This window comes from Vombatus ursinus, unplaced genomic scaffold (assembly GCF_900497805.2).
Source record: "Vombatus ursinus unplaced genomic scaffold, bare-nosed wombat genome assembly UNPS02014832.1, whole genome shotgun sequence".
Classification (NCBI taxonomy): Eukaryota; Metazoa; Chordata; class Mammalia; order Diprotodontia; family Vombatidae; genus Vombatus; species Vombatus ursinus.
In genome coordinates, this window is record NW_020954610.1 from 53966755 (window position 1) to 53986751 (window position 19997).

Sequence of the window (19997 nt, forward strand, 5' to 3'; positions counted from 1 at the left end):
TGTGTGTGTGTGTGTGTGTGTGTGTGTGTGTGTGTGTGTGTGTGTGTCTAAAGCATGTTTATTTAGTTAAAATAGCCTTTTTAAAAAATGTATAAAATAAAATCGGATTTTTATTTCTTTAAGATCTCATTTTGGGAGTGCTGCCTTTATTTTAGAATACTCTTTGGTCAATATGAATTGCCTAAATAACAGTTGAGAACCACTGGAGTTGTTCCCTCATTTAAAAAAGATTAAAATTTTACATGAATATAAGCAGTTATCTAACATTTTTAGCTTTTCCATCTTTCAGTAGTGATATATCGGACCTATGCAGAACTATGCTGAATGAGTAATTGGGGCAGCAGATTCTGCCACAAATCTTAATCTTCACCATTTCATTTTTAAATTGTGTTGCAGTGTCATAGGTCCATAATCATAAATATTTGAGTGACCAAAATATGTTATTTATCTACTGGAGTCTCACTTCTGACAAGTTATGTTTAGGAGCATTTCTCTCAAAAGAAATGTGAGATGCACAGATTTAGAGAATTCACTGCAAATGTTCACGTGGACTATTTGTGCTTGACCTGAGCATTCTGAGCTTGTATCAGTGTGATCAGCCACAGTCGGACACATTGTAACTCTCCTCTGCTGCAGTGTTGTCATATTGGTCCTCTTAGAGATTGAAGGACAACAACCAACCAACTAAGGAGCATTTCCAGATTTGGGCATGAAAAGAATCATAGTAGAGATTTAAGCAATCATACAATTTGTATTGTATCATCAAAGTGGTATATTGTAGGCTGAGTTGTCATAATAGACCATTGGGGTTAGAAACATGCTTTGCCTTGAATCTGCTTTTTATAGTTTTATGCTTTTAGGAATAGGTATTAAATGTTCCTTTCCATGGCTCATAATTGTTAAAATACACCGTTTAAAAAAAACTAAATCAGTACTTCAATCAGTAAGATAAAAAATGGTAATTTGGGGATATCGCTATTATTTTTATTGAAAATCGTAGCAGTGCCTAGAAATAAAGAGTTGTTTATTCAGCCATATTTATAGAACACTTACTATGTACAAAGCAATAGAAACAGCATATTGTTACTTGTTGTGCAGGGGAATACCTTGAACTAGAATTTTTAGTTCTAGAATTGTATAATGTTTAGAGCAGATATGAGAATGTTCCTTAGCTCTTATTAACATGTATATCTCTGATTAATTTCTCAGCCTCATCTGTCTATGGGTGCTACCATTGTATTGAGGTTTTGCAAAGTGCTATGAGTATTTTGTTATCACATATGACAGTGCTTTGTGACTCATTCCATAAAGCATTCTATGACCTATTAACTTGAATAATTCCCACCCTTTCCCTTTATAGCAGGTTCTTTATCTCTACAAAAGAATTGGTGTGCTAAGGCTTGTTCTGACTTAATAGTTATGCTTTTTAGAAAATCATTGGTATCTAACCAGGGAAGAACTCTAAAAAGAAACATCTTTCCTCCTCAAAATTGCTTGTACAGCTTTTGAGGGGAAAGAAATAAGAAGTTATCAAAAATTAGGTGTGCTTTTAATAGTTCTGTTTATCTATGGCAAAGAATACTACCCTCTTGGGAGAACTGATGGACATATTTTCTCAAGAACAAATTCAAGTGTTAGCAAACTTTGAAAACTTCTGTAGCTTTAAAAATAGCAAATTATTGGGAACTCTGTTATGCTCCCAGCTATGGTCCACCCTAACCACTTCTAACAGTACGTGAGTTGCTCCATTTTGTCATTGCCCGACTCTGGCCTACTAGACAGGAAGAACTAAAATATTTCAATCCATGCTTCTCTGCTTGTGCTGTTCTATAGGCCACATTTTGCATTTCAGAGATTTTGGTTGCCGTATCCAAGGAAGGTAATACCTTCTAATTCTAAAGTGGGTTGAGTGAGATTTTTACAAAGCCTATTTTTTACTCTGTCACTTATCTTGAGAACATCAAAGTTGATCATACTCAAGAGTGATTTTATTAAGATATTTATCCAAATTATAATGTCTATAGGGAGTAGGCACACTAACTGGAATAAGGGTTGGCCAATAGGTGCTAAGGTGTAGTAAGCTATTTTCTACCCTTGTGCACACAAATTAGAATATCCCTGAGGAAAAAAATTAAATGGGAAAACATTTTCCCTGTTCAGAGGCATAAGAGAAGTATACATTTTACTTTTTTGGTTATTGTTTTTGCAAATAATTTTTATGCTAACTTGAAATCAAAATCAGAGATTCTTTGTTCAGTCTATAAAACACTGACTTTTTAACTCTTAATGAGAAGATATTTGAATATGTTGGAGATGACAGTGGTAGATTTTTAAAAACTTAAGCCTTAATGCCAAGGCTCTTCAAGAGAGCACTAAAAGAGATTCCCCAAGAAATCCTACATTTACACCATCTTCTAATAGTCTAATGCAAAGGAAGAGAAAAGAAAAGAGAAAAGACCTCGCTTTAGATAAGGTTTTAAAAAATGAATTATCCTAGCCACAAGAAAAAATCAGAGGGAACTTTTAGATTTCATGATACAGTGTTGTTGGGAAAGATGAATTGTTTGCCCAGAATTGGACAAAAAAGCCTATGTGCTTTTTTTCCCCCCAGAATGATTCTGAAAATGGATGCCATCATCCAACAACTTAGATGGAACTTTTCAGTTGAACACCAAAAATATATGTACACCAAAAATACCTTAGTGCTTTTAACTCTAAAGTCAGTTTTTTCTCCCTTCATATGCAATAAATGTCAGTTGCTTGGCTGTATGTTGGTGTTTGAAGATCTTCCATTATTAGGAGCATGGGGCTGGTTATTTAAAAATCAAAAAACAGAACAAAACAAAACTTTGTACTTATTTACCTGGAGGTGATTAATTCTTAAAGCTGGAAGACAAGCACTCAATTCTATATTACCTCTTCTTCATCCCTTTATAAACCAAAAAACAATTGATGTGTCCATCTCAGCTTTTCTTCCAGTTGCCTGGGCCTTTGCCATATATGGGTCCCATTTTCAAAATCTTTGGTTTTCCTTTTAAAAATAATTTCAACTATAATTTTTAATATTGTACTTTTTTCTTCTTCCCCACTTGCTTATCTGGACTGTCAGTGAATTAAAAGAAACAGTAGAAATTTAATGTTTTTTTCCATTACACTGAATAGATATTCTCAACAGCATGGGTAATTGAGTTCAATAAGGAGCCATTCATTGTCGTTGAAGTTGGTTACTCACTGAAAAACTTATGTTTTCTGTCATCCCTTCAATTTCCACTGTCACTGTTTCCATTTTCAGGTTTCATGAGTATACGTTTACTAATCTGTTAGAGTACACATTCAGTAATCTGTTATAGTGGTTGGGACTCGATTTATACTCACAATTATTGTGCTTCATGTTAATCATTAATGGGTTGGCCAATGAATTTCCAACAAGCAGGATGTTTTTTTATTTCTGGCATTTTATTGTTGTCTAGAATTATGTATGTGTAGTTGAAGAATATTATCATATATGCTCTGATTTCCTGGCCATTTTTCTTACAGATACCAGCTGGCGTTCAGAAGCAACCTTTCAGTTTACAGTTGAACGTTTCAGCAGGCTGAGTGAGTCAGTCCTTAGTCCTCCATGTTTTGTACGGAATCTTCCATGGAAGATCATGGTGATGCCACGATTTTATCCAGACAGACCACACCAAAAAAGCGTAGGATTCTTTCTCCAATGCAATGCTGAATCTGACTCCACGTAAGATACTTCATATGATGGCAATAAAAATCCATAAATAGCAATGTTAATCAAACTTTCATTAAACAAGTTTGATACATGTAATACAAGGACTTTTTTTCCCCTTTGGAAAATGTGAAAGTAATTTCTCTTAAAATCTTCTTAGGGGAGACCACCTCATAATTTGACAATTGCTAACTTGTCTCTTATGTGGTGTTTTTTTTTATATATTTTTTACAAATGTAGATACAAATATCTACATTTTTAAGCAACCTAGATCCAAAGAAAAACTGAAGGTACTTTGGGACTCATCTTGATGAAAGTTGCTTATTTATGAGTGAGCAAACTAAAACCCAGAGAGATTAAACAACTTGCCTTAATGTGATCTAACTAGTTAGTGATAGACCTAGGGCTAGCACTCACTTCTTGTTGTCAAACCTGGGCCTTTTCTAGCATACTGCAGTGTATGTTTGGGGTATCTTCCCCATCCCCTGTTGTGTTGAAAATGTTATTCATTTAATTTCCAAAAAATATTGAGAACAGGGAAAAATCTTCACATTTTGTGAATTTATAAAACAGCATATGTAGAAGTTATGATTCTTTACAGAAGATCATTGGATTTAGAACTAAAAGGGGCCATAGAGTTCTTCTAGTCCAGGAGTGGGGAACCTATAGCCTGGAGGCTGCATGTGGCCCTCTAGGTCCTCAGGTGCGACCCTTTGACTGAATCAAAGCTTCACAAAACAAATCCCCTTAATAAAAGGATTTGGTTTGTAAAATTTGGACTCAGTCAAAAGGCCACACCTGAGGATCTAGAAGGCCACAAGTGGCTTCTAGGACACAGGTTCCCCACCTCTGTACAATCCAACTCCTTTCATTTCATAGATGAGGAAATTCATTAGAGTAGTAAAAGCACTTCTTCAAAGTTCTAAGGTGGGACAAGCCCACTTTTCTCTTCATTCCTATACCCATAACTTGATGATTATAAATGGTATGCTTAAATTAAGGAGTGTAGAAAATATGCCTTGTTTGGTGGTGGGGCACAGTGGATAGAGCACCAGCCCTGAATTCAGGAGGACCTGAGTTCAAATCCAGCCTCAGACCTAACATTTGACACTTACTAGCTGTGTGACCCTGGGCAAGTCACTTAACCCCAATTGCTTAAAAACAAAACAAAAAAAAAAAAAAGAAAATATACAGTAGAGCACAGTAAAAGAAAATTGTAATACAAATCTCATTTTTGTTCCATAAATCTCTGTGGCTGGTATCACTTAATAATGTTTATAAATATCACCTAAATGTATTGAGAAAGGGCTTGCTTTGAAAAATCCTTAGGACTAGCCTTTCTTATTTAATCTTCATAATCCACATTAGATTGGGGATAAATACTGGTCTGTCATCCTAGTTTTGTTGATCTTTCACATGCACATGAATCAGGGTGCAGCATAGTGTGTTATGGAAAGAGTCCTCAATCTGGATTTCTGAGGACTTAGGCTTATCTCCTATCTCTGCTATTTGCTTGCTACTAGTGTGATTGGGGCGAGTCCTTTCATCTCTTCCAGGCTGAGCCTTCTTATCTATAAAATAAGGAGGTTGGACTAAGTATTCTCAGATTCATTTTAACTCTAGATTCAGAGTTTCCTAGGCAAGAAAACTGGTTCATTTTCAACACAGTTTAGACAAAATATTCAAAAGAGAAGAATACAGGGAGGCCAAAGTTCAAAACAATCTAGTGCCAAAAATTTACAGCCCAACATACAACCTCTTATTGGTTAAAAAAAAAAAAACAAAAACCACACACACACACAAACACACACGAAATTAGGGCATGTTTACCAGCACAACATTTGCTTATGACTAGTAAAAATTTAATGTTGGGGCTTTTGGTCCTTAGCTGCAGTTCTCATAGTTGAATTCTGAATTCTGTTCTCCAATAGACAAGCAGAGGTATCACATTAAATGATACTTTTCTAAACATCAGTACAAGATTCCATTTTGGAATTCTGCCATGTCACCTGAGTGAAGATGGCTAGGTCATGCATTTGATTAGTCATGAAGGCATTTTTCTTAGGTTTCCACTATTCACTTTTCTTTGCAAACTTGAAGCACATAATCTACACGTTACCTTTTTTTATGTGGTTTTATGTATACCTGATGGCTTACAAACTGTCATGGTAATTATTGATCTTATTATTTCTTCTTATTAGATAACAAAAGAGAATTGTAAAAGTAAAGTTTGCTGGCTGACTTCAGCCCTTTGATATTTAGCTATATTGACACCTAAAATCAGTATCTTTATTGTTAGAATATTTTGGGCATTGCCATTTGAAAACATTATTATCTTCCTTACGTTGTTTGTTTTTTGTGTTGGTTTTTTTAAATTTTTTTTAATTATTTTTTGGCTAGGCAGTGGGGTTAAATGACTTGCCCAGGGTCACACAACTAAATGTCTGAGGCTGAATGTGAACTCAAGTCCTCCTGACTCCAGGGCCAGTGTTCTATCCATTGTGCCATCTGGCTGCCCCCTTTATGTTGTTTAAAGAAGAACAAGTAACTTTTATGCTGTTGCAAAACAATGAGCTTGTAAATTTTTTATTGAAAGAGTAATTTTTAGAGAGGCAGCATGGTGCTGTAAAAGAGGGCCATATTGGGTTCACATTTCCCCTCTGACACATTCTGGTTTTATGACCTCAGGAAAGTTCCTTAACCTCAGTGCCCCAGGCAACTTTTCTTTTTTTTCTTTCTGTTTGTTTGTTTTTGCTTTTTTTGATGAAGCAGTTGGGGTTAAATGATTTGCCCAGGGTCACACAGCTAGTAAGTGTCAAGTGTCTGAGGCCAGATTTGAACTCGGGTACTTCTGACTCTAAGGCCAGAGCTCTAGCCACTATGCCACCTAGCTGCCCCTAAGCAACTTTCTAAGGTTGCAGAATAGCTGCTGACCTGCATTGGTTGAGAGAGCTTCCTTACCAGGAACTCTCTACACCAATGAAATCACAGGTCCAATTTTTAAAAAAGCTACAACAGGAATAGCAGATACTGTTCTTTTTATCTTATTGTAACTGTTTTTGGTACAACCAGTTTCTCACCAAAGAAAATTAAAAAAAAATAAAACTTAATGCTTTTTCTGCCTCTTAATCAGGTTTTCAAACTAATTTGTTAAACTATACAAAGTAAGGTCTTAAGGCACTATGGTGGTGTCTTAAATATATTAGTTTATCAACTGAGCCTTTCATATATTCATATACTTTTTAAAAACAGGTCATGGTCTTGTCATGCACAAGCTGTGCTGAAGATAATAAATTATAAAGATGATGAAAAATCATTCAGCCGCCGCATCAGTCACTTATTCTTTCATAAAGAAAATGATTGGGGATTTTCCAATTTCATGGCATGGAGTGTAAGTTAACAATGTGCTTAGTATATATTACAATTAGATTTTATATCACTTATTTCACTAAATGCTGTATGATTCCTGTTCATAAAATGACTATGGATTTTAGCATCAAGATGTTAAGTATATGGGCAAAAATTCTTTACTGATACTGCATGTTTTTCCAGTTTACCAAGGGAACTTTTATATGAGGCTGTGCCCAGTTGGGAATATGTATATGCTGTATTGTAGGTAAAGACTAAGCAGTAGCTGATATCTACAACAGGAAAACAAAAACAGCTGAAATTTTGAATCATTTATCATTATTAGTACCTGCAGATTCTATAAAACTACTGATGTTTGAGCCTTTTGTATCATTATCACTGGTTTGATGTAAACATTTTAAGGAACTAAATTAAACTGTTGGTAGCATCTTTATATTCTTGGAGTAATTTCTTAAATGTCTAGTGGGTCTTTTATGCCTTGCTTGGTGCACTGCACACTGAAATATTACAAAAATAAAAACCAAAAGCAGGATTGCTGAAGCTTCACAAAGATGTGACTTGGAGTGGAGGGTGCTACTTATTGGTCAAACATGTATTCAATTAATTAAACAATCCTTACTTAAAAGAAACTTACATGTCAATAGTATAACTACTGTCTATTTGGAAAGAATTTATGTATTTCATAATACCTACTCTTGCCAAAAATAAATTTTAACAAAATAGAATTGAGTAGATATAAGCTTGTTATGTCCTATGCAGATTCAACAGTCTTTTTTTCTATTTTGTAGGAAGTTACTGATCCTGAAAAAGGATTTATAGAAGATGACAAGGTTACTTTTGAAGTCTATGTACAGGCAGATGCTCCCCATGGAGTTGCGTAAGTTTTCAGTTTTGTCTTCAAGAAAGTTTCCTTTAGTCAAGCCATCAGAATATATTAAACAGGAGCTATATTTCTAATGCTCTTTACTACCGCAGTTGTAGGGGCTGTTGATTTCATTGGTGTGGAGATATCCTTAGACACAGATCACAATCCTTCTATGATTTAGCAGACCATCTTTTAGCATTAGAGTGACTGAAAAATTAGTATCTCTAACATTAATTTGTTATTAAGGCTCTCCAGATTTAGCTAGCGCATTCCTTGTATGGTAGATTGAAAAGTCCATTGAAAAGTCTATACTTGATGACTTTTTATTTTGGTATTGGGCCTACCATACTTTCTTTGTAGGTATAGCCTTCAGGAATTCTACCTCAGGGTTTCATACCACATTGTAGCTTCAAAGGAAGATGGCCATTTATTTACTGATTTGAGAGGAACATTGTATGTAAATAAATAGACTTACCCATATAGGATAAGAGTTACACAGAATGAGAAAGCATGAATGGATTGGAATTTGTCCCCATAAGTATTTTTAAATTAAACACATCCATCAAAACCTCCTATGATAGTAGACCATGTCCTTTACAAATAAGTAAAAGTTTATAGCATAGATAAGCCCTTCCTCTATCTCCTTCCTCTTTTACAACTACAAGCACATGACAGCAAAACATAGCCCCAAAGGCTTTCCTCCAGTGGCATGTATCTCACATGTATGTTAAGATCATAGAAAATCCCCCCATATATGAAAATAACTTTTTGTAATTATCAATATCAAGTGAAATTTAAAACAGCAGGTATATGTGCTTGACTGATAGGTATTCTATCCAACATCGAAATGGAACAGGAATTTCCTTTTGCTGGTGAAGTTCTCCCAGTACTGCATTTATGGATGACATTGTACTGAGGCTATCAAGTCTCAGAATATTTCCTCAATAAGATAATAAACCACTCAAAGGAAAATTAAAATGAATAAAGAATGCCTCTACCTGTACTTAGACTATGGCATGCAGTTAGATGGACAGTCCATTAACACATTCATCTTGGGAAGACACTGCAGATGGACAATGAGTTTTGCCCATAATTAAATCAGAGAGAAAGATAAGGCTGGATTACATTTGGGAAATTGCCTGGTTCTTTCAACATTCCCAAACTACTTCCTGATACACAGATTCATCTTGCCTGCAAATCATGAAACATTAAAAAATTTAAAAGAATCAAAAGTGGTTTGTGACCCAAAAGACAATAGAAAGATTCATGTTAAGTAGATTGTGGAATATTACCAACAGTGACATACATAAAGGAGTAGTACAGAAGGTACTCAGGAAATGTTTGATTGGGTTGTTCATCTGGCAAAGCAGATAGACTAATTGCTATGCTGAGACTCTTAGAAATTGTTAAATGACTTAGAGAGCCATCAGTATGTGCAGTAGATTCACTATGGAGAACATATGGGAGGACTTGCAAAATAACAGGGAAGATTTTATATAGTGCTTTAAGGTTTGCAAAGTTATTTTACAAATACTTTAATTTGATCACCAGGATCCTAATTGCCTTTGTCAAATAGGCTTAGTTGTAAAACTAGAAATGGGTGTGATACTTTCCCATGGTCACACAGCTATTAAATATTAAAGGTGAGATTAAATTCAAGGTTCTGTAGACTCCAAACTTAGCATTATTTCCACAGCATTATGCCTCCTTTTTGTAGGACCTTACTCCAACAGAGTATGAAGATGTGAATGTGTTAATGTGCATTGTAGATATTGCCCTTATTTATGAGATCATGGATCAAATTAAGCATATTACCTACCACTAGTATTTGGAAAGTTATTATTAGTTACCAGTATTATGAGCAGAGCTTTCCTCTGAGCTCCTTATTTTCGTATTTCAAAATAAGTAATTGCCACAGAAGGCTTATTCAAAAACTGGTTTTTGTACCATTAAAAAACTAACAACAAAAATTTAATTAAAGAAATTTAATTAAAGAAAAAATAACCTGACCAGTGTTTAAATCTTTTCTCCAACCCTTATATGCTTTAATCATCCCACAAATGAAAACTCTTTGGTTAACCCAAAACGATAGTATAGCAAATACTTATCACCAGTTACTTTGAAAATCTTCAGTCCAGCAAACACATACCTACTGTGTGGCGTTGTTGGGCATACAAAGACATCCTGTTTCCCTGCATTCACAGGCCAAGGGTGCTCACCCATGTACCAGAGCTTTGTAAAACAGAAGTTTTTAACTGATGTCTGTGAACTTTTATTTTTAAATATTTTCATAACTTTCAATATAATTGGTTTCCTTTATCATGTATTTTGTAATATCATTTGGAGAAGGAAGTTGATTGGCTTCACCAAACTGCTAAAGGGATTCATGATACAAAAAGGATTAAGAATCCTTTCTTTATTGTATTTTTTTTACACTATAACTTTGTTATATATTTAAAATGAATAGCAAGTTGTACATAACGGATTTGCAATTTCATGTGCAATCATCCTTTTTTAATTATATAATGTTATGGTAATGATTGTTTTATTCCATAAATTAAATTTTAAAAATACTGCTCTTAGGAGCCAGTAGATTCACCAAGTATGCCATAAACAGATTGTGATATAGATAATGGAGTTTAGTATATTTGGGTTTCCTCCTCTGTCAAACCTATGTGTTATCTCTCCCCATTAACTTTTTTTTTTAATTTATTTTCAGTTTTCAACATTCACTTCCACAAGATTTTGAGTTCCAAATTTTCTCCTCATCTCTCCCCTTTCCCCACCCCATTCTGAATACTCCTAAGAATCCTTTCTTTAAAATAACACTCTCCCCTGTTTGGTTCCTCCCTCTCAATTTTAATACCCACTCTTGTTTACATCATATTAATGCAAAAGGAAATTAAGTAAGACAATCTTTAATTATTATTTATTTTATTTATATTTATATGATTTAGTAATTAGATCTAATTACTCTTTATTTCCTCATAGTCTTCTTTGGTAAAGAAAAAATTTAGTGATAATTTTCTTTTTAAACCAAGCATTCTTTTGGTTGACTTTTCCATACCTGTCCTCTATTCATGGATTCTGTTCCTTCGTGACAGGAAACCATCAGCTTTTATTCTGTATTCTAAATACTCTTCACTTTCAGCATTCAGTTCTGTTTTAATTTCATCTCCTCGATATTAGGGAATGTCGTATCTGTAGATTGTACGTTTACCTCTGCCAATAGAAATCAGCAACTGTAAAACTGCAGTTTTTCTAGGAGAGGTTTAGGTGAGGTGGTTTGCCAGTACTGTATGTGTCAGAGGTGGGACTTAAGCCAGATATTCATGATGATGAGGCCAAATCTCTATTTGCTACACTTGGAAGTTGAATTTGTTACAGTAGGATTTTACCTGTGTTTTAGGGCATGCGTTCTCATGTATTTTTCCTTAGTTACAACATAGTTCCCCTAATTCATCAATTGTTTCAGCCTTTTTTTTTTTAAACCAATACCACCAATTTCCATGGCATTTGGCTGGGATTAGAGGTTTTGTCTTAAGTATTAAATGCCAAAACCAGCCAGCTCACTGTAAACCTTTGTCCTTGATTTCATTAATACAATGCTCAGTTACATGGGTCAGTAGTAAATTTCATGGCTAATAATTACTCAGGCTTCTATCATTTTAACATGGATAATAAATCAATCTTTTTTCCATCCTATGCAGTATTTAGATACTTTGAGATGTTTGTGATGTTTAATATGAGGGTAAATAGTTAAAACACATACGTACATGTGTACATCTGTACATACATAAGTACATAGCTTTTACCCTTACCCTTAAACTGTTTTTAGGTGGGATTCCAAGAAGCATACGGGATATGTTGGTTTAAAGAACCAGGGAGCAACTTGTTACATGAACAGTTTGTTACAAACTTTATTTTTCACAAATCAACTACGCAAGGTAAAGTGTATCATATTTCTCCTTCTGTTTTCTTTTGTCTTGTACCTTTTCACTTAGAAGAATACTCAGGAACATCCTTTTAGTAGACTTAACATAAAATTTGCCTTTATTCACTCATTGTTCTTGTTAATCACACAGGTGATTAAAATACCGTGAATATGTTTTAGCTTTACAAACCATGCCTCTACCTCTAATTGTTCACAGATTTCTATTTGAGAAATAAACTATATGTTTATCCTTTTATATTTCATATTAATATGTAGACCTTTTATTATAAGAAGTGTTTATCATTACTAAATGTATTTTGCTAATCAGCCTTAGCTGTTAATAATTGGCATATATTTCAACATGTTCTGGATTCCAATGTTCTCATTTTGATGTATGGTTGCTTACCTACTAATTAGCTTATAATAATAGGACCTGACCAAGTTTGCTTTGGCATGATCTGAAAGTTAATAAAGTTACATCATTTTAAGATATGAAATTTTCTCTTATCAAGGTGAACCTTAGGTTTTGCCTAAATATTACTTTTTAAATATTTGAGAGACCTCAATTACCGGTACATGGAAAAAAATGTATATTTGTATTTAAGACAGCAAATTTCTCACAGCAGGAATGAGTGCAAAAATGGCGTATTTTTATAACTTTAAATAAATGATTCCTTTTAGGCTGTATACATGATGCCAACAGAAGGTGATGACTCATCAAAAAGTGTTCCTTTAGCCTTACAAAGAGTTTTTTATGAACTACAACACAGTGACAAACCAGTAGGAACAAAAAAGCTAACAAAATCATTTGGGTAAGTATGAAGAAACCCAATTCTTACTTGCATTTAAAAGTGGAAATTTTCTCTAAAATTGATTTAAGCATGCATATTAATAGTGCATTAATCAATTTCCAGTTTAAAACCTTAATCCACACTGGTTTTCCTTCTTAAAATGGAATAGTGAGACATAGAAATGAATAAAAATAGGGTAATATGGGGTTCAAGCAGGTGTTCCACTGTGTATTATATTCCAATGTTTATTTTCAAAACGTGTTGGAAGAGATTAAAGGAATTGGCTTCATTTCATTAGGACTGCTTTGACATATCTTCTAAGCTCTCACAATCGTAATTGAAGAAAAACTTGACACCATTTAATACAAATTCCCTGGGAACTTCAGTGATCTGAATTTTTAAATTCTTAAAAACCTTAAATGAAAAATTTCAGAAAAAAAATATAGTAGTTTGATGTATGCACAAAAGAAAAGCAGCATATCTGGAAATGAAAAAATTGGAATGAAAATTTCAGCAACAATAGTTGATACAAATTTGGTATTTGTATTCAAGAAGGGATCTGTACAAGTTTTATTCCTCATTAAATTAAGTGGTAAAAGTAGATTTACCAATAGTAGCCATGTCTTTCCAATAATAAGTGAAATGGAAAATACATACGTGGTTCTGTGCCAGCAGGACTGTGGAGAAACAGATAGACTGATGGCAAAATTTTAAATTAGTATAGTCTTTTAGAAAGCAATAGGGACTAGTCAGAGATATAAAAATACTCAGATCTTTGAGTTGATGATCCTTACATAGGATTGTTATTGACCCAAGCTTGAAGGGGTAATGTCTACACACATGTTAGTATCAAAAGTAGAAAGTAATCTGACAAATCGTGAATAGCTCAATTGCCGCATACTTCAACGTATGAATTGATGAAATATGCCACTTTTTTAAACACAAATGACTGATAAAATGTTCTGTGCCTTTGAATATATTATCTCCCATGTCTGCATTGCATACCTTCCTCACCTTCTCTCGTAGAATCCTTTGTCAAAGTACTTGTCCGGTCCAACTGCTTAAGCTTTTCACATCCCTTTTGCTAATTTACTTTAAATTATTTGTGTTAATGTTTATCCTTCTTGTAAAAATATAAACTCCAAGGGAACAATTCTGTATAATTTCCCACCCTGGATTCCCACTACTTGGCCCAGTGCCTTGTAAATATTAAGTGCTTAGTAAATGTTGCTTGAATTTGTTGAAATTTTATGTAATTTGGTACAGAGTAAAATCAAAACAAGAATCAAAATGAGTACGTACACAGATCATAAGTATGTTAATACAAAATTCATAAGAAACAAGCTTCAGTTTATTTTATTAAGGATAACTTTTAAAATATACTATAATGGAAGTCTACAATTTCATTTATAATTAGAATTCTTTGTGTTAAATATTTTTGTTGATGCATCAGTTAATTAGCAACACATTCTATATCCTGACAGTCTATAAAAATTGACTTTTGTTATACATCTAGGCTGAAGAATTTGCTTCTCAGAAAAATCCTAAGTGCCTATGTTCTTAATTTACCATTCTTCCATTTTCTCACAGGTTCACTATATCAGCATTCTTATTGATTCCTTACTATCCTTCACCATTATTGTAATTGAATTGCCAAATCTTGTCAAATTAACCTTCACAGCATCTCGCAAAATTGGCAGCTGGAACTTGATATTCTTACTCTGAATTTAGTAATCAGGAAATTTCAATTTCACAAAGAAAAAATACACATTCAGAAAATTTTAAGTGTATCTGTTAACAAGGTGTAGTGTAAACTGCCTTAATTATTTTTGAACTCTTTGTTCCCCTTGGGTATTTTTCCAGAATTCACTGCTGTTTTTTTGGTGTTTGTATTTTTAATGTCTTATTTCATGTATACATCTTTCTTCCTTGAAGTAACAGTAAAGAACATAGAATCATGAACCTTGCATGTAAAATCTTTTATTTGTGATTTCTCAAACTTCACTAAGAAATAGACTATGTAATAGTGGATAGAAGGTGGTTGGCCTTAGAGTCACGAAGATTTAGATTCAAATACTGCTTATTATTTTGGTTCACTTCTGAAATCCTCAGGCAAGTTTCAGGTGAGTTATTCATGGGTAGATTGGATTTCTACATTGAAAATTCCCTATACCTTTCTCTCCCCTATTGTTATGGTTGTTATATGCCATAGATCTCCCCCTCAAGAAAAGTTTGTTTGCTCAAAAAATATTTCTATAAATGGTGAGATCCTTAGAAAGTAAAAGGATGTCATTCACAATTTTGGAGGCAGTTTCCATGTTTCTCTTTCTTCGTGGCTCTTAACATCATTGAATTTTACCATTTAACTTGAGAATTTTTTTTTCAGGCACCAGGATCTTAGGTGGTGATATTTGACTTAGGATAGACTCTGTATGTAGAAAGTATTTTATAGATATATAGACTCTAAATTTCTCTCAGATCTCCAGGATCTCAATTATAATATTTTCAAAACAGAATTTGGACATTGAATAGACTAGTGCTCTTATTTAATTTTATCACTGGAAAAATTCTGCATTTAAACATTCCAACTTTGTAAAAGTGTACATCTTTTCAGCATAAATATCAGTCAGTTGTACATAAATTGAGTACATAAATTCTCCAAATTATTGTTGAATTCTGCTTACAGTTTAAATTGTTAAGATTTAATCTGGTACAAATCCAGAGGCAGATTTGTAGTCTTTGGGTTAGAGCTCTGCTTCTGCTTCCTCTCTCACCTGCACTTCCTTGAACAAGCCACTTCGTCCTCATTGGCCCAAATTTCTTCATTGTTAAAATGCTGGGGTTGGACTAGAGTGTCTTTCCAGCTCTTTAAATCTACAGTTCCATAAAATAGAAATTTTATTTTTGTCTTTTAAAAGATGGGAGACTTTAGACAGCTTCATGCAACATGATGTCCAAGAACTATGTCGAGTGGTAAGTTTCCAGCAGTATTTTTACCCTGATTATGTAAAATAGGTTTAAAAAAAGAAAATAAAGTACATTTTATTGCTTAATAAAAAGTCAAGCCTAGGTGTATATACAATCTCTTTGTTCAATAAGGAATGACATTGGGTCCTGTTGGCTAAACTTAGATGTAAATTTTGTTACCCTCTGTAAAATGAGTGTGTTAGTCTCGTACATGAGGTCCCTTCCCAGCAGTGAAATTCTGCGATTCTGCAAGTTCTCTTCTAGGACTAATACTATACTCTTCCCTCTCTAGAAAGGAATATCTATTTTACATTTAGTTGCTTAAAACTAGAAACAAAACATTTCCTTGCTAGGAAGGAAGAGTAGCTTTTTCTTTTAATACAATCATTACCAGCAAAGGGAAATCTTAAGAAAGTTGGGAACTTGGATACTTAGAGGGGAAAATAGGTTTAAAGTAAAATTAATGCAAATTTAGTCTATTATAGTGAGAATGTATATGTAGTATAGTGAGCAGATTGAATTAGATGTGCTTAATAGAAATCGCTTTGGGTCCAACACTACTTTACAACATTTAGTCATCTCTTTATATACCACAATACCTGGCTTCTCCCTTCGTAATTTAACCTACATGTGGATCTCCCACTTCAACACCAGCTTGGAATATTTCCACAAAGAGTTACATGGAAATTAAAGAAAAAAAAGCACAATAAAATTTAAAAGTTTGGAGACAGATCAGTTTATTACAGCCTGTAGTTTTCCCCAAAAAGTAAAGCATAGCCTAGACTGGCATTTTTGGATTAGCACATTTTACAGGACATATAACTCAATATTTTCTGTGACACCCTCCCTCCAACCCCCTGAGGATTGTTAAACCCCGTTTGGTGCTAATGTAAGATTCTGTTGTCTTACTAGTTAGTGACAGTGTAGCCACCATCGTTCTTGTAGCTTAGCTATATTAGACCCATGATAGCCAAAATCAAGTTCTGTTTCTCCTTATTTCAAAGCTTACAAACTTCATTAGACTTCAAACTAAGTCTGCTTTCTTGTTCTGAGAACTGCTCCACAACTATTCTGCCTCTTAAGACATCATTATCTTTACATATGTTACGATTAGCTTATTTTGTGATAGAAGTATCTAGAAAATTAATGAATAAGAATACTGGATTTGGGTTCAGAAGACCTAATGAATTCAAACTCATGTTGTGCAGCTCATTAGTTTTATGTCATTTTTAATCTGAGCTTTCTCATCTGTAAAACAAGGAAGTTTTGACTACTTGCTTTCTCAGGTCCTTTCAATTCTTATGATCTATATAATTTGATATGATTATGATATGGTAGAATAATACATGATAATAGGAGCTATATAATCATTAAAATAAATAAAGTTTTAAAATTCTGTTTCAGTTGCTTGACAATGTGGAGAATAAAATGAAAGGAACGTGTGTAGAAGGCACCATACCTAAATTATTTAGAGGCAAGATGGTGGTATGTAAAATATCCACTAAAACTATTTTGAAAGAAATATTTAAATGGTTGCTAATTACTTGTAGTAAAGCTACATATCAAGCTAGTATGTTTTTGTTGCAGTCCTATATCCAGTGCAAAGATGTGGACTATCGATCTGATCGGAGAGAAGATTATTATGATATCCAGCTAAGTATAAAGGGGAAAAAAAATAGTAAGTTGCACATACATAATAATATCTTGTTAAATTAAGCCCCCAATAAAATTTTATATTTGGTTAAATGCATTTGTTTTCCATTTAGCCTGCTTTGATTGCCTATCACCTTTTCTCCAGTGTTGATAATTATAATGGTACAGTGAATTGCAATTTTATGAAGAGGGTGCCAAGTAAAGAAAAAGTTGCTTATGATTTTGTTAAACATTTTGTTGTTGTTGAATTTGTTGATCTTTGAATTCTTTAAAAGTCTTTAAATTGACTTATATACTACAATGCTTGTAATAACCACATTTTTGTAAAAATGTTTTGTATTTTTTCCTAGTATTTGAATCCTTCATAGATTATGTGGCAGTAGAACAGCTAGATGGTGACAACAAATATGATGCTGGAGAACATGGCTTGCAGGTACCTTGTGAATTTTATAACAGTATCTCTTAGCTCATTGATAGTGGTATATTTCTGGCATCTACCTTAATTTTTAAATTCATTGCCAGCCAAATTATAATGTTGGTAGAATTCCTTTAATTAAATTTGTATGTTGTCACTTTTGGGCATCCTCAAACCTATCCCAGATCCAGATCTTTATGTGGAATGGAATATAAGCATATACCTAATATTGTGGCTTTGCAGTTGTCTTATAAATAATTGATCATAATTACATATTTTAAAAAATGAGACTAGACAGCTGACATAATAAAAATTAAATGTCTAAATGCTGGTGCTTTGGTTAAAAGAGATAATTATAGCTTACCTGCATTTCTTTTTCATTGTTCAGGAGGCTGAAAAAGGTGTGAAATTCCTCACGTTGCCACCAGTGTTACATCTGCAACTTATGAGATTTATGTATGACCCACAAACGGACCAAAATATCAAGATAAATGATAGGTAATATGTAGATTTTTTTAAGATAACAAGTTTTCATGTTACCTAATGAATGTTACCATTCATTAGAGGTTTAAGACACTTTGATTTACATATATGTTACTTAGTCTGCAGCTCTAACTAATTTACATTATATTTCTATATAAATGTGGCATTAATACCTGAACTTCAAGATAAGTTAAAAATTATTGTTTCCCCAATATTCACAGCCCAGGATGTGTTTTCAGTGCATCTTCAGCAATTTTGATCTCCCTTCAAGCCCACTAAAAGAATTTTTTTTTTACTATCTATTATAGTATATTAGGGATTCTTAGGCATATTACAAAAATAGCCTTATATAAGATTCACAGTTCATGTAGCTAACTGTTGTAGTTCGTGTTCCTTAAAAGCAACTGATATTGAAAATAGCATAGTGCAGAATTTCTGACTTGCACAACTTCTGCCCAAGCTTATTAGAAAGTTTTTTGTTGTGATTTGAGGGAAAAGGTACAAATGTAAATAGGTAAACATAAACATGTATCCTGCTGATGATAGTGTGCTTGTGTTGTTTTTATTAGTAATCATTAAATGTGTTCTCTAATATCAGCAAAGAGGAAAGATGCGGTCATATATAAATGTTTAGTGTGAGGATTAAAAAAATTTAGACTAGTAATATAATTTTCTTCAAAAGGTTCATTATGCTTCTAAATTGGTTGGTTGTTGATGACTTTTTAAAAAAAATAAGAGCTGGATATCTTTGCTGTTCCTTTTTTGTTTATAAACAGTGACACAGATGTGGCTTAATTAAAAGTTATCAAGTACATCATTTGATGTTTTTATCAAAATTTGTCAATATTTGGACAATTTGGAATTTTGGTGAATCAAATTTTAAATACTGCCTGGTGACTGAATCAAACTTACTAAGGGGATTCTGTGAAGGGTTCTCAAAAGCTGCATTTTCATTTGTATTTCTTCCAATACCTCTGATCTTACCAGTGTTACCTAAAGCATGATAACATCTTTTAAGTACAGCATTTCTCAAACTGTAATCCATAGACCTTTGGTGTTGAATTCAGCATGAAAGAGTTCTGTGGAAATCTCAGTGGTAGTGGGTCATTTAATAATCTTCAAGGAAGGTCTCTTTTAATACAACTTTCCCTTTCCTTGCTACCTTGTAGTCTGAATCCTTCCCCAAATCCACAGGGATGGATGTCCACCTGTCTCTGCAGCTATGAAGGGCAAAGGAAAGAGACAAAAAATGATCTATGACATTTTTTAAACAGAATAATGATTTTTGGCATGGTGCATGAAGGATGGGTTTAGGAAAGGTTTCATACTCTGAAGCCCCACCTGAATTAGTCCTTGAAGGGCATTCTAAAAGTGGGGAATAGCTGTTCAGTACAGCATCACCTCTGGCACTTTTTATTCATTCAGCATAAGGTCATTTTTCCCAGCCTTGTCACACATTGATTCATTGATCTTGCATTCATTGCATTGATTTTGCATCCTTTCCCAAAGAAAGATACAAATCAATTGAGCTTCAGAAAAGTCTTAGCATTGCTTTAGGCTGCCTCTTGGTCACACAACCTGAGAAGTATTGCAATCCATTCCTAGCATGGACTGTGGAACAGAAAGGACAAGATGGAATTGTTGGATACTATGGTTTCATTATTTTGTTTGAAAATTTTTCAGTTTCCAGAAAATCAGCAACAACTCTGTTCACAGTAAGTAGAAAAATTACCATCCAACGGCCAATATGAGTTATTTTTATGTCATCTATCTTTGTGTTAACCATGTCATGACTTCTT

The 19997-nt window shown here is 33.6% G+C and overlaps 1 protein-coding gene across 1 annotated transcript in view; it reads left to right on the forward strand.

Moving 5' to 3' along the window:
- USP7 (ubiquitin specific peptidase 7) overlaps nt 1-19997 on the forward strand; it is a 94385-nt gene that overhangs the window by 52462 nt on the left and 21926 nt on the right. The window contains exons 3-12 of the mRNA XM_027839159.1: nt 3538-3736; nt 6974-7112; nt 7879-7967; nt 11794-11902; nt 12571-12701; nt 15599-15653; nt 17052-17132; nt 17235-17325; nt 17651-17733; nt 18104-18213. Of these exons, the coding sequence (XP_027694960.1) occupies nt 3538-3736; nt 6974-7112; nt 7879-7967; nt 11794-11902; nt 12571-12701; nt 15599-15653; nt 17052-17132; nt 17235-17325; nt 17651-17733; nt 18104-18213 (1087 nt within the window). The remainder of the gene's footprint in view (nt 1-3537; nt 3737-6973; nt 7113-7878; nt 7968-11793; nt 11903-12570; nt 12702-15598; nt 15654-17051; nt 17133-17234; nt 17326-17650; nt 17734-18103; nt 18214-19997) is intronic.